Source organism: Anomaloglossus baeobatrachus, chromosome 6 (genome assembly GCF_048569485.1).
Source record: "Anomaloglossus baeobatrachus isolate aAnoBae1 chromosome 6, aAnoBae1.hap1, whole genome shotgun sequence".
NCBI lineage: Eukaryota > Metazoa > Chordata > Amphibia > Anura > Aromobatidae > Anomaloglossus > Anomaloglossus baeobatrachus.
Genome location: NC_134358.1, coordinates 357,152,322 through 357,165,764, shown reverse-complemented (window position 1 = coordinate 357,165,764; position 13,443 = coordinate 357,152,322). Strand labels below are relative to the sequence as shown.

General features: G+C 44.8%; 1 protein-coding gene across 3 annotated transcripts in view; it reads right to left on the bottom strand.

Moving 5' to 3' along the window:
- Window positions 1–13,443, bottom strand: part of SACM1L (SAC1 like phosphatidylinositide phosphatase) — a 543,139-nt gene that overhangs the window by 53,359 nt on the left and 476,337 nt on the right. For all 3 annotated transcript variants that reach the window (XM_075315019.1, XM_075315018.1, XM_075315020.1), the window contains one exon: window positions 5,335–5,433. In XM_075315019.1, coding sequence (XP_075171134.1) covers window positions 5,335–5,433 — 99 coding nt within the window. The remainder of the gene's footprint in view (window positions 1–5,334; window positions 5,434–13,443) is intronic.

Genomic DNA, 13,443 nt, shown 5'->3' with positions numbered 1-13,443 from the left:
CTATAAGACGCACACCACACTTTCCTCCCAAATTTGGAGGGAAAAAAAAGTGTGTCTTCTAGTCCGAAAAATATGGTAAGTTCAAGAAGAAAAGGGGGTAAAGCTGGTGAAACACTATCCAGTATAATGGCGCCAGTTGCTGTACTGAGCCGGCCCCTCAGACTGAAGCCCATATATAACCACCGTGTAACCACATCAGCCAATCACACAGAAAACACACAGGTGTAGATGTAAAATCACCTGTGTTTGATACTCACCAGAAAAACCGGGTGACACGCACACTAAGAAGAACCGGGTGTCCGCCATTAGAATGACATGGATTGTATTTCCGGGTTGAGTGGAATGCATTATGTGATGCCGTGCGCGCTATCACGTGCCCCATCAACCTATCACGTGACCCGCACGTCATCAGTCCCGGAAGCAGGATGTTCATACCTCCAGGTCTAAATTAACGTGTATCACGTGATGCTCAGGCGCGCCGTCACATGTCTCCTCACATGACAGCGCATCATTATTCTGTAGCGGGCTGGACTTAAGAGTTAGTATCAGCGGAGCGCAAGTGAGGGGTGTAACCTGAAAAACCACAGTAATGTCACATGGCACATCATCTAATCCTCCCCTCTGAGCCTCTGCTCCCCAGCACCACAAAACAATAAATAAAAGGTCTACCTTATTATTAACAAGCTGGAGATACAGAGTGGGTAACAGTTTTGTGCATACTTTATCAGGAAGGTAAAGAAACAAAAGATATACAGAAGACCAACCATTATTGTCCCATCAGCCATGACAACCATATGTATTATCAAAAATAGTAGATGGTGCATGGGGGTAAGCTTTTATGGCTAGTACTTAAAACCATCTCAAGCATTAACTCATATTCAAATGTACCGTATTTTTCGCTTTATAAGACGCACTTTTGTTCCCCCAAATTTTGGGGAAAGTAGGGGGTGCGTCTTATAAACCGAATATACGGTGGGGAGGGTGTACATATATATACTGCAGGGTCCGCTCTGGAGCGGTGCTGGGGGCAGGTGAAAGCTGCGGGCGGCAGCGTTAGATCTCCTGCTCATATAACATGCACTGCCGCTGTCCATCACCGTGGTGCTGAAACTGCATCACGCTGAGGGACTGGGGCAGCGGGGCATATTATATCTGCCTGTGCTCCCTTTGATCGCACATGATCCCCCCTGTGTTAGATATGGCCCCCATACTGCTGCCCATAGTAAAATAAAAAAAGCTTTACTTACCTCTAGCGGCTGATCTCCCGGTCTCCTGCTGCTGCTGTCTGTGATAAGGCACGCAGAGATGATATCACAGGGGTTGATGTGCCATCTATGGTGGCCATGGGCAGCAGTATGGGGACCATATCAAACACAGGGGAGGTGTGCCATCTATAGGGGCCATGGGCAGCACAGGGGGACGTGTCCCAGCACAAGGGGGCTATATTCAATATAATGGGGCCATATCCAGATTAAGGGGGGCTAATTTTATGATGGGGGGCTATGAGGGACATATACCTATATGATTTGTTAGACGGACACTGGTATTATAAGATGGACCCCATTTAACATTAAAAAAAAAAAAACTCTTTTCCTTCACCAAATTTGAGGGTGCGTCTTATCAGGTGCGTCTTATAAAGCAAAAAATACGGTATATATCAAGCAGAAATAGGGCATCCCCCTCAACCCTCTGTGTATATATCTATAAAAGGAAAGCTGTACAAACTTCCCGCTTCCGGGATTGATGACGTGCGGGTCACGGGGCATGTGATAGCACGTCACGGCATCACATGATGCGTTCCAATCAACCCTGAAATACAATCCATACCGTTCTAATGGCGAACACCTGGTTCTTCTTAGCAAGCGTGTCACCAGTTTTTTCTGGTGAGTATCAAACACAGGTGATTTTTACATCTACACCTGTGTGTTTTCTGTGTGATTGGCTGATGTGGTTACACGGTGGTTATATATGGGTTTCAGTCTGAGGGGCCGGCTCAGTACAGCAACTAGTGTCATCACACAGGATAGTGTTTCACCAGCTTTACCCCCTTTTCTTCTTGAACTTACCATATTTTTCGGACTAGAAGACACACTTTTTTTTCCCTCCAAATTTGGGAGGAAAGTGTGGTGTGCGTCTTATAGTCCAAATGTTAAAGCGGGGTACCTGCGGGTTAGGAAGCTGTGGGGAGGGAGCTGCTGTGGAGTGGGATCACAGGAGGCAGGGATGGTCGCAGGTGCAGGAAGCCGGTGGCTGGAGAAACCACGTGTGCCTGCTGTGTAAAGTAAAGGAATATTCATTAGCTGCTCCCTGGCCACCTTCATTCTCTTCAGTCAGTGACTACAAGCACTTGAACTTATGCAAATCACCTGATGAGTCACGTGTGGTGATGAAACGCGCTGGGAGGCATAAGGGAAGTTATTTTTTAAGAACGACAGCCAGGTGTTAGCTGTGGACCGTCCTTGTAAAGGTGGAAGCTATTGGGGTTTAGGGTAACCTAGTTTTGAACAGACTAAGAACCTTCCCTTTCACTCCGCCTATGAGACAAGAATGCTGTGACGTGCAGCGAGATCATCTTATCGGGTGAGATCTTTCTTTTTGTTTGCTGCTCATGAATAGGTTGTATATTTGGGCAAGGGGCATATTATATATATATATATTTATATATTATATCTATAACCAAATGAAATGTACCGATGTCATCATTTACAGTGCCTACAAGTAGTATTCAACCCCCTGCAGATTTAGCAGGTTTACACATTCGGAATTAACTTGGCATTGTGACATTTGGACTGTAGATCAGCCTGGAAGTGTGAAATGCACTGCAGCAAAAAAGAATGTTTTTTCTTTTTTTATTTTTTTTTTTTAAATTGTGAAAAGTTTATTCAGAGGGTCATTTATTATTCAACCCCTCAAACCACAAGAATTCTGTTTGGTTCCCCTAAAGTATTAAGAAGTATTTCTTGCACAAAAACAATGAGCTTCACATGTTTGGATTAATTATCTCTTTTTCCAGCCTTTTCTGACTAATTAAGACCCTCCCCAAACTTGTGAACAGCACTCATACTTGGTCAACATGGGAAAGACAAAGGAGCATTCCAAGGCCATCAGAGACAAGATCGTGGAGGGTCACAAGGCTGGCAAGGGGTACAAAACCCTTTCCAAGGAGTTGAGCCTACCTGTCTCCACTGTTGGGAGCATCATCCGGAAGTGGAAGGCTTATGGAACTACTGTTAGCCTTCCACAGCCTGGACAGCCTTTGAAAGTTTCCACCCGTGCCGAGGCCAGGCTTGTCCGAAGAGTCAAGGCTAACCCAAGGACAACAAGGAAGGAGCTCCGGGAAGATCTCATGGCAGTGGGGACATTGGTTTCAGTCAATACCATAAGTAACGTACTCCACCGCAATGGTCTCCGTTCCAGACGAGCCCGTAAGGTATCTTTACTTTCAAAGCGTCATGTCAAGGTTCGTCTACAGTTTGCTCATGATCACTTGGAGGACTCTGAGACAGACTGGTTCAAGGTTCTCTGGTCTGATGAGACCAAGATCGAGATCTTTGGTGCCAACCACACACGTGACGTTTGGAGACTGGATGGCACTGCATACGACCTCAAGAATACCATCCCTACAGTCAAGCATGGTGGTGGCAGCATCATGCTGTGGGGCTGTTTCTCAGCCAAGGGGCCTGGCCATCTGGTCCGCATCCATGGGAAGATGGATAGCACGGCCTACCTGGAGATTTTGGCCAAGAACCTCCGCTCCTCCATCAAGGATCTTAAGATGGGTCGTCATTTCATCTTCCAACAAGACAATGACCCAAAGCACACAGCCAAGAAAACCAAGGCCTGGTTCAAGAGGGAAAAAATCAAGGTGTTGCAGTGGTCTAGTCAGTCTCCTGACCTTAACCCAATTGAAAACTTGTGGAAGGAGCTCAAGATTAAAGTCCACATGAGACACCCAAAGAACCTAGATAACTTGGAGAAGATCTGCATGGAGGAGTGAGCCAAAATAACTCCAGAGACCTGTGCCGGCCTGATCAGGTCTTATAAAAGACGATTATTAGCTGTAATTGCAAACAAGGGTTATTCCACAAAATATTAAACCTAGGGGTTGAATAATAATTGACCCACACTTTTATGTTGAAAATTTATTAAAATTTAACTGAGCAACATAACTTGTTGGTTTGTAAGATTTATGTATCTGTTAATAAATCCTGCTCTTGTTTGATGTTTGCAGGCTCTAACTTATTTGCATCTTATCAAACCTGCTAAATCTGCAGGGGGTTGAAGACTACTTGTAGGCACTGTAGGTTTCCCTTTGTTTTTCCCATGCATATGTAATAGTCTAGGACCACTGTCTTGGATTTATATATTTGGATGATTTTACTAGTGATGGTCTTTATTATATGAGTTACAACAATCCGGTCTAATTTTTTCTGAGTGCCCTTGCCCTTGGTGTTTATACCCCTGCATGGTTTGTTTGAATTGGGTAGACTAGATGGTTGAATTACCTATCTAGGGCGACACAGTTTGTATGTCCACTATGGTAATCCGGTGGTAATTTTTATGTATTTTGAGGCACTTTAGGTTTTAACTGAATAATTAAAAGATATATTTTAACTTGATATTCACAATTGTGAATCCGGTAATGGTTACTAATAAAATATTTTTCTATTTTGTTAATATATTGGTGTGCACATATTTTCATGCAAAGCCTTTTCTGCTTATTTTATTGTTCAGAGGATGCGGCTTAGCTGGGTGGAAGCTGGGAGTGTCTTTACATATTATGCAGTTATGTATTCTATTTGCTATATTGTAAGGAACACCTACATTTATCCATGGTACGCCTATATTTCTGAGGACTATAAAAGATCTGATTCTCATTCAAATCATTTGGAGAGCTTTGGAAATCACATGCATATGTATTTCTTTAATTCTCACAGGCATAGAAAAAAATCCCAGAAACTCTTAATAGAAGTAAGAACTACTTCAACAACATGCATTTTCTCCATTAATTCCATGTCATATATATTATGTAAAAATGGATAATCTAGTTAAAGACTAAAAATTGTCAGAAAATTGGTACCTCTTAATACAATTTGTTACATAGTGTAGGAAAATGTAGCATTCAGGATTAGTGCTGAAGATGTCCTGGTAGGCATCAGTCAATGTGGGACATCAGCAGCACCGCTCACTTTCCAATGTGGAAGTAAGGAAACCTACAAGACACTGCAGGAAAACACTTGTACACAGTTTTGAAGCCTTTGTTTTATGTAGTATGATAGTGTTACAGCTTTCTGTCCTAGCAAAGTAGTTCAATATCAAATAGTACCATCTCACCCAAATTCATCTTGAATTTCAGCCACCTGATCCACTAGTATCTGTAACCGTTCCCAGCGCATACGGCTGCATTCTTTGTGGAAGTCAAAAGCAAAATACCTATTTAAAAAGAAAAAGTGGCATTGCATGTACATTACATTTTTCTCAGACTCTGCCCTTGGTTTACATATCCAAATAAATTTAAGCAGGACAGTAGAGGCCTTGTATAATTTGAAAGAGTGAAGCCTTGGCAGGTTTTCAATCAGGTATAATACACACTTATTTATACAATAAATCTTTAAAAATGTAATTAATTTATAGAAAAGCTTTTTTCAGGGATTTCAGAGCAAAGCTTGTGTGTGGTGTTACTTTAGAGTCTATGTAAGTGCTTTGTGTGTTATTAAAGCACGAAGTGTTGTTCTCATTGAAAAAGTGCTGTTTCCACTGATTAGGAGCCTTGATCTGCTGCATTAAACACTCCACTTTCCTGAGTGATCTCCAGTTGCACTAGAGTTTCATAAAGTAAACACCTGAAACCGCTTTACTTTCTCAAATTACAGTACATTATCAGTCTAGATATACAAGCAGCTTCTAACAATACCCTATTTATTAAGCAGGCTCAGCTCTGTCTATTCTGCAGCACAAAGACAGTAAAATTATTTGCACAGTTCTCCAAGCAAAGATACCAGATTTTTGGTATTCTTTGTCCACGTGTCTCCTTCTAGTACCCACATGTATAAAAAAAAGTAAAACCAGCAGGTCTCTGATCCATCAGGTAAGACAACCACCACATCTGGAAGGAGGTGGCTGCATTAGTACAGTTCTCTCTATTTTAGCCTATGCTAATTATCTAAAAAGAGTCCAGCAAACAATTCAAAATGGTTTGCAAGCAAAATAAGAGGCCTGGATGTGGCAGATTACTAACCTCGAAAAAGGCAACCAAGGCTTGTTAACAGAGAATCGTGATCTCCAACATTAATTGCAGAATATTTATATACAGTTGTGCTCAAAAGTTTAAATACCCCAGCAGATTTTTTTGTTTCTTGTCCTTTTTTCAGAGAATACGAATGATAACACAAACTTTTTTCCCACTCATTGTTAGTGGTTGGGTGAAGCCATTTATTGTTAAACTACTATTTTTTCTCTTTTTAAATCATGACAACCAAAAACATCTAAATGACCCTGATCAAAAGTTCACATACCCCAGTTCTTAATACCATGTATTGCCCCCTCTAAGATCAATGACAGCTTGAAGTCTATTGTGGTAGTTGTGGATGAGTCTTTATTTTCTCAGATAGTAATGCTGCCCATTCTTCTTGACAAGAAGCCTCCAGTTCTGGTAGATTCCTGGGCTTTCTTGCATGATCTGCGCGGTTGAGTTCTCTCCATAGTGGCTCAATGATCTTGAGGTCAGGAGACTGAAATAGCCACTCCAGAACCTTCACTTTCTTTTGCTGTAGCCAATAACAGGTCGACATGGCCTTGTGTTTTGGATCTTTGATGTTGGAATGTTCATGTACGTCCCATGCGCAGCTTACGGGTTGATGAGTGCAAATTTGCCTCCAGTATTTGCTGATAACTTGCTGCATTCATCTTTCCTTCAACTTTGACCAAGTTTCCTGTGCCTTTGTAGCTCACACATCCCCACATCATAAGCAATCCACCTCCATGCTTTACAGTAGGAATGGTGTTCCTTTCATCATAGGCCTTGTTGACACCTCTCCAAATGTTAATGGTTGTGGCCAAAAAATTTGATTTTGGTCTCTTCACTCCAAATTACCTTGTTCCAAATGTGTGGAGGCTTGTCTCTGTGCTGTTTGGCGTATTGTTGGAGAGATACTTTATGGCATTTGCGCAGTAATTGCTTTCTTCTGGAAACTCGGCCATGCAGCCCATTTTTCTTCAAAAGCGTCCTTATTGTACATCTTGAAACAGCTCCACCGCTAGTTCAGTGAGTCCTGTATTTCAGCTGATGTTATTTGTGGGTTTTCTTTGCATCCCGAACAAATTTTCCTGGAAGTTGTGGCCAAAATTTTTGTTGGTCTACCGGATTGTGGTTTGGTTTTTACAGAGCCCCTGATTTTCCATTTGTTAATCACAGTTTGAACACTGCTGACTGGAATTATCAATTCCTTGGATATCTTTTTGTATCCCTGTCCTGTTTTTTACAGTTCAACTATCTTTTCCCACAGATACGTTGATAATTCTTTTGCTTTCCCCATGACTCACAATCCAGAAAGGTCAGTGGCTGAATGAAAGATGCAAGAGTCTGTCTGGATCCCAGAAACTCACACACACTGATTACAAGCAAACAGGTCACAGGTGAGGATGTTACCTTTATTAGCCATTTAAACCCATTTGTGTAAACTTCTGTGCATGTTATCAGGCCAAAATCACCAGGGTATGTAAACTTTTGATCAGGGTCATTTGGATGTTTTTGGTTGTCATTATGATTTAAAAAGAGAAAACAAAGTAGTTTGGCAATAAATGGCTTCACCCAACCACTAACCATGAGTGGAAAGAAATATTTTGTGTTATCATTCATATTCTCTGAAAAAAAGCCAAGAAAGCAAAAAATCTGCCAGTCTATGTAAACTTTTTTTTTTTAATCCAAAGATTTTTATTGTTTTCAAACAAGAAAAAAGACATTACAGAAAAGAAAGGCATAACATCATACAATGCCGAGACATCAACGCGCTAACGGGCGAGTCAGGGCCACATGAATCTTGAACACTGGAAAAGGGGGGGGGATGTATGGGTGGGAGGGGTGGGGGGAGAAGGTAACTTACAACAATACACGAAGTTAACTTATTGCATAAGGAAAAAGAATTGGTCTGAACGACACGGTATATGACTTCCCATCCAACCTACTACTGTTACGTCACCACCGGAGTCTGCTCCAGCGACTTCTGCTCCGATCACCAGGCGATGCCATGTTCCTGCCGTGGATGGTGCTGGTGATGGGAGAGGAGTCGATCCCAGCATCACCGGTGGGCGCAGGCTCCGATCATCCACTGGGCTGGGTTATCTTGGGATCTGCAGTACCACTGGCTGACTGTAGGTGGTGGGTGTCTCCCAGCTGAAGTACCATCATTCAGCTACAGCTAATGGGAAGACACCACACCCTTCTTATTCCCCCTCCTATCTGCTGACCTCTGCCAGAGATAGTTCTGATTCTGGCTCATGTGCTGTTTGTTTTGTGATTCCTGTGCGCTGACTTGCTTGTTGTTGACTACCCTTCTGCCTGCTGTTTTGTACTTCGCTGCCCGACCCGGAGCTGACCACTGCTACGTTTTCGGTTTACGCCTTTGCCTGCCGATTCTGTCCCTGTTCTGCTGTTCCTGGTTTGACCCTGCCTGACGACTACTCTCATCGGACTGCAGCCTTCCACGGGTAGAGATATCCAGGGCCCTGTGTAATTCCAAATCCCTGTAAAGGGGTTAAAGGGTTTCAAGGTTCTGGGGTCCTGCTTGGTGAGGGGCTTCCCTCTAGTCTGTCCATTACATCCTACCTGAGTCCGTTGATCCAGGCAGGTGTTACATTATCTCTGGCCCACTAAACAAAAAAAAATGGATTCTCTCCATGCTGTGCTGAATCAGGTGCACACCCTTTCTGGCCTGGTACATGGACTTACACAGCAAGTGCAGGAGCTCAGGTCTGCTCAGGTTCAAGCCCCTACAGCACCGACCTCCACATGTCCAGAGTCCCGTCGACTGCAAGGAAACAGATCACGTTGTGGAGCCGATCATGGAGGGCCTGGATCTCTAAGGCAATCATTTACAAGGCAGCAACCACACCTGAGCGGGGCCCAGGATACCCGCTCAGGTGCCCAGGTACTTCCTGCAGACCCTATGAGGTTAATGATACCTGTCTCATTGTTTCACCAGGGTAAATCTGTGCGGCTGCAGGCCTTTGTTGATTGTGGATCTGCTGCTAATTTTATAGACACTATTGTAGCAAAAGAGCTGGGTTTTACTTTGCTAAGGTTAAATGCACCTATTAGAATCTCTGCTATTGACAGTACACCTCTCACGCAGGGTGTGGTTACTTTTGTAACTCCAGAGATCTCCATGCTTGTTGGGGCTCTGCATGTAGAATCCGTGTCATTTTTTGTTCTTGAGAATCTGATGTCAGCAGTGGTTTTGGGCATGCCATGGCTACGCAAGCATAACCCCGACATAGACTGGCATCAGGGTGAGATTGTGCGATGGAGCCCTGAGTGTCAGGAGAAGTGTATGTTGTTATCTGTTAACCTGACCAGAGCTGAACCTATCTTCATACCTCATGCATTCAGGGATTTTTCTGATGTGTTTTCTGTATCTGAAAAATTACCTCCGCACAGAGATTATGACTGCCCCATAGATTTGGTCCCCAATTCCAGACTCCCCAAGGGTAAAATGTATAATCTTTCTGGTCCGGCGAATAAGGCCATGAAAGATTATATAGCAGACAGTCTGCAGAGAGGGTTCATCAGACCATCCAGGTCACCAGTCGGCGCTGGATTCTTTTTCGTTGATAAGAAAGATGGTGGCCTCAGACCTTGTATTGACTACCGTGAACTGAATGCTATTACTGTAAAGAATCAGTACCCTCTGCCATTCATCCCCGATCTGTTTAACCAGCTCATAGGAGCCCGGTGGTTCACCAAGCTGGATCTCAGGGGAGCATATAACCTAATCCGCATCAGAGAAGAGGATGAGTGGAAAACGGTATTTAATACTCCAGAGGGACACTGAGTATCTGGTAATGCCTTTTCGATTGAGTAATGCGCCGGCGGTGTTTCAGAACTTTGTAAATGACATTTTCAGAGATATTTGTGGTCAATATGTGGTGGTCTATCTGGATGACATCCTGATTTATTCTCCTGATGCTACGTCACATGTCCAACATGTACGCACTGTACTCCAGAGACTCAGGGAGAACACCCTATTTGCTAAATATGAGAAATGTGTATTTTTTGAGGCAGAGGTTAATTTCCTGGGTTATATATTGTCCGCAGGAGGCTTCCGCATGGATCCCTCTAAGCTTCAACCAATTAAGGAGTGGGTACAACCCAAGTCTCTGAAAGCCTTGCAGCGTTTCCTTGGGTTTGCTAATTTTTACCGCAAATATATTAGAGATTTTTCCAAAATTGCCAAACCCCTCACTGATTTGACTAAAAAGGGGGCTGATGTGGTTAATTGGAAGCCTGAGGCGATCCATGCCTTCTCAAAATTAAAAGAATCTTTCTCCTCAGACTCGATTCTGGTTCAGCCTGACCTCATGCGTCCGCTTATTGTGGAAGTCGATGCATCCGAGGTTGGAGTGGGAGCGGTGCTATCACAAGGTACTCCGTCTCTCACTCAGCTTCGTCCTTGTGCCTTCTTTTCCAGCAAGTTTTCTCCCACAGAGAGAAATTATGACATTGGTAATCGTGAGCTGTTGGCAATTAAATGGGCCTTCGAGGAATGGCGCCACTTCCTGGAAGGCGCCAAACATAAGGTCACAGTCATCACAGATCATAAGAACCTCACTTATCTGGAATCTGCTAAAGCTGGTGTCACACATAACGACGACGACAACGACGTCGCTGCTACGTCACCATTTTCTGTGACGTTGCAGCGACGTCCCGTCGCTGTCGCTGTGTGTGACATCCAGCAATGACCTGGCCCCTGCTGTGAGGTCGCCGGTCGTTGCTGAATGTCCAGCTTTATTTTTTGGTCGTCACTCTCCCGCTGTGACACACACATCGCTGTGTGTGACAGCGAGAGAGCGACGAAATGAAGCGATCAGGAGCCGGCACTGGCAGCTGCGGTAAGCTGTAACCAACGTAAACATCGGGTAACCAAGGGAAGACCTTTCCCTAGTTACCCGATGTTTACGCTGGTTACCAGCCTCCGCTCTTGCTGCCAGTGCCGGCTCCTGCACTGTGACATGTGGCTGCAGTATGCATCGGGTAATTAACCCGATGTATACTGTAGCAAGGAGAGCAAGGAGCCAGCGCTAAGCAGTGCGCGCGGCTCCTTGCTCTCTGCACTGTGACATGTAGCTGCAGCACACATCGGGTTAATTAACCCGATGTGTACTGTACCTAGGAGAGCAAGGAGCCAGCGCTAAGCGCGGCTCCCTGCTCTCTGCACATGTAGCACAGCGACGTTATGATCGCTGCTTCTGCTGTGTTTGACAGCTAAGCAGCGATCATAACAGCGACTTACAAGGTCGCTGTTACGTCACCGAAAATGGTGACGTAACAGCGACGTCGTTGTCGCTGTCGCTTAGTGTGACACCAGCTTTAGAGACTCAATCCTAGGCAAGCTAGGTGTGCATTGTTCTTCTCCAGATTTGATTTTGTAGTAACATTCAGGCCCAGTACCAGGAACACCAAAGCTGATGCACTTTCCTGTAGCTTCTGTCCCTCTCAGTCTGAAAACTCTGATCCAGGGCATATTTTAGCTAAAGGCATTATTATGTCATCTGTTTCCTTAGATTTGATAGAAGAGGTCCTTAATACCCAAGACCAAGCTCCTGAAACCACTCCTGTCCATAAACGGTTTGTCGCCCCCTCACTTCGCCTACGGGTACTTCAGGAATCCCACAAGTCTGTGCTGGCAGGTCACCCTGGTATCGGCAATACCCTCCGATTAGTAACCAGGCATTTTTGGTGGCCAACCGTAGCTTAAGATTGTAAGGAATATGTACTGGCTTGTGAAACTTGTGCTCGAGCCAAGGCACCTCGTACCCGCCCCCTGACTGATTTCTCCAGTCCCTACCTACCCCAGTAAGCCCTTGGTCACATCTCTCCATGGACTTCATCACTGACCTTCCACCCTCAGAAGGGAAGACCTGTATCTGGGTAGTAGTGGATAGATTCAGCAAACAGTGTAATTTTGTTCCTCTGTCCGGATTACCCAATTCTGAAACTCTTAGCAAGTTGTTTATTAGGCATATTGTGCGGTTACACGGGGTTCCGGAAAATATTGTTTCTGACCGAGGAACACAGTTCGTCTCGAAATTCTGGAGGGCATTTTGTAAGAAGATCAATATAGAGCTATCTTTTTCTTCTGCCTACCACCCAGAGACCAATGGTCAGACCAAACGTTCCAATCAAACCCTTGAACAATATCTCCGGTGTTATGTGTCTGACCGTCAGTCTGACTGTGTGGAATATATGCCGCTAGCGGAGTTTGCAATCAATAATCACTATCAGGAATCCATCAAGACTACCCCCTTTTTCTGCAATTTAGGGTTGCATCCCCGTTTTGGTTCTTTTTCTTCCGCTGTGGTGGATACTCCTGAGGCTGAATCAACTGTGGACAAATTGAAGACTATCTGGTCTGAGGTGAAAGAGAACCTGAAGAAGGCAAAGGTTGGTCAAGCCTCCTCTGCTAATAAGAGACGTTCCAAGGGCCCTAGCCTTGGAGATGGGGACAATGTATGGTTATCCACACGGAATATCAAACTCAAGGTCCCTTCTGCTAAGCTGGGTCCGAGATTTATTGGACCTTATGAGATAATCGAGGTCATTAATCCCACAGCTTTCCGTCTGCAACTCCCCCCGTCCTTTAAGATATCGAATGTGCCCCTCCTCAAGTTATATCGTGTCCCCATTCACCCAGTCAGTGACCCCCCTCCTCCTGTTTTGGTTGAAGGTAACTTGGAGTATGAGGTATAGAGAATACTTGATTCCCGTATTGTCAGAGGGGCGGTACAGTATTTGGTGCATTGGAAGGGTTACGGCCCTGAGGAGAGGTGATGGGTCCCTGCAAGCGATATTCATATATTCATGCTAAGGGTCTGGTCCGGCGGTTTCCCCTCCAATTTCCTGGGAAGCCGGGTTTTGAGGGTCCGAGGCCCCTCGTGGAGGGGGGTACTGTTACGTCACCGCCGGAGTCTGCTCCTGCGACTTCTGCTCCGATCACCAGGCGACGCCGTGTTCCTGCCGTAGATGGTGCTGGTGATGGGAGAGGAGTCGATGCCAGCAGCACCGGTGGGCGCAGGCTCCAATCATCCACTGGGCTGGGTTATCTTGGGATCTGCAGTACCGCTGGCTGACTGTAGTTGGCGGGTGTCTCCCAGCTGAAGTACCATCATTCAGCTACAGCTAATGGGAAGACACAACACCCTTCTTATTCCCCCTCCTATCTGCTGACC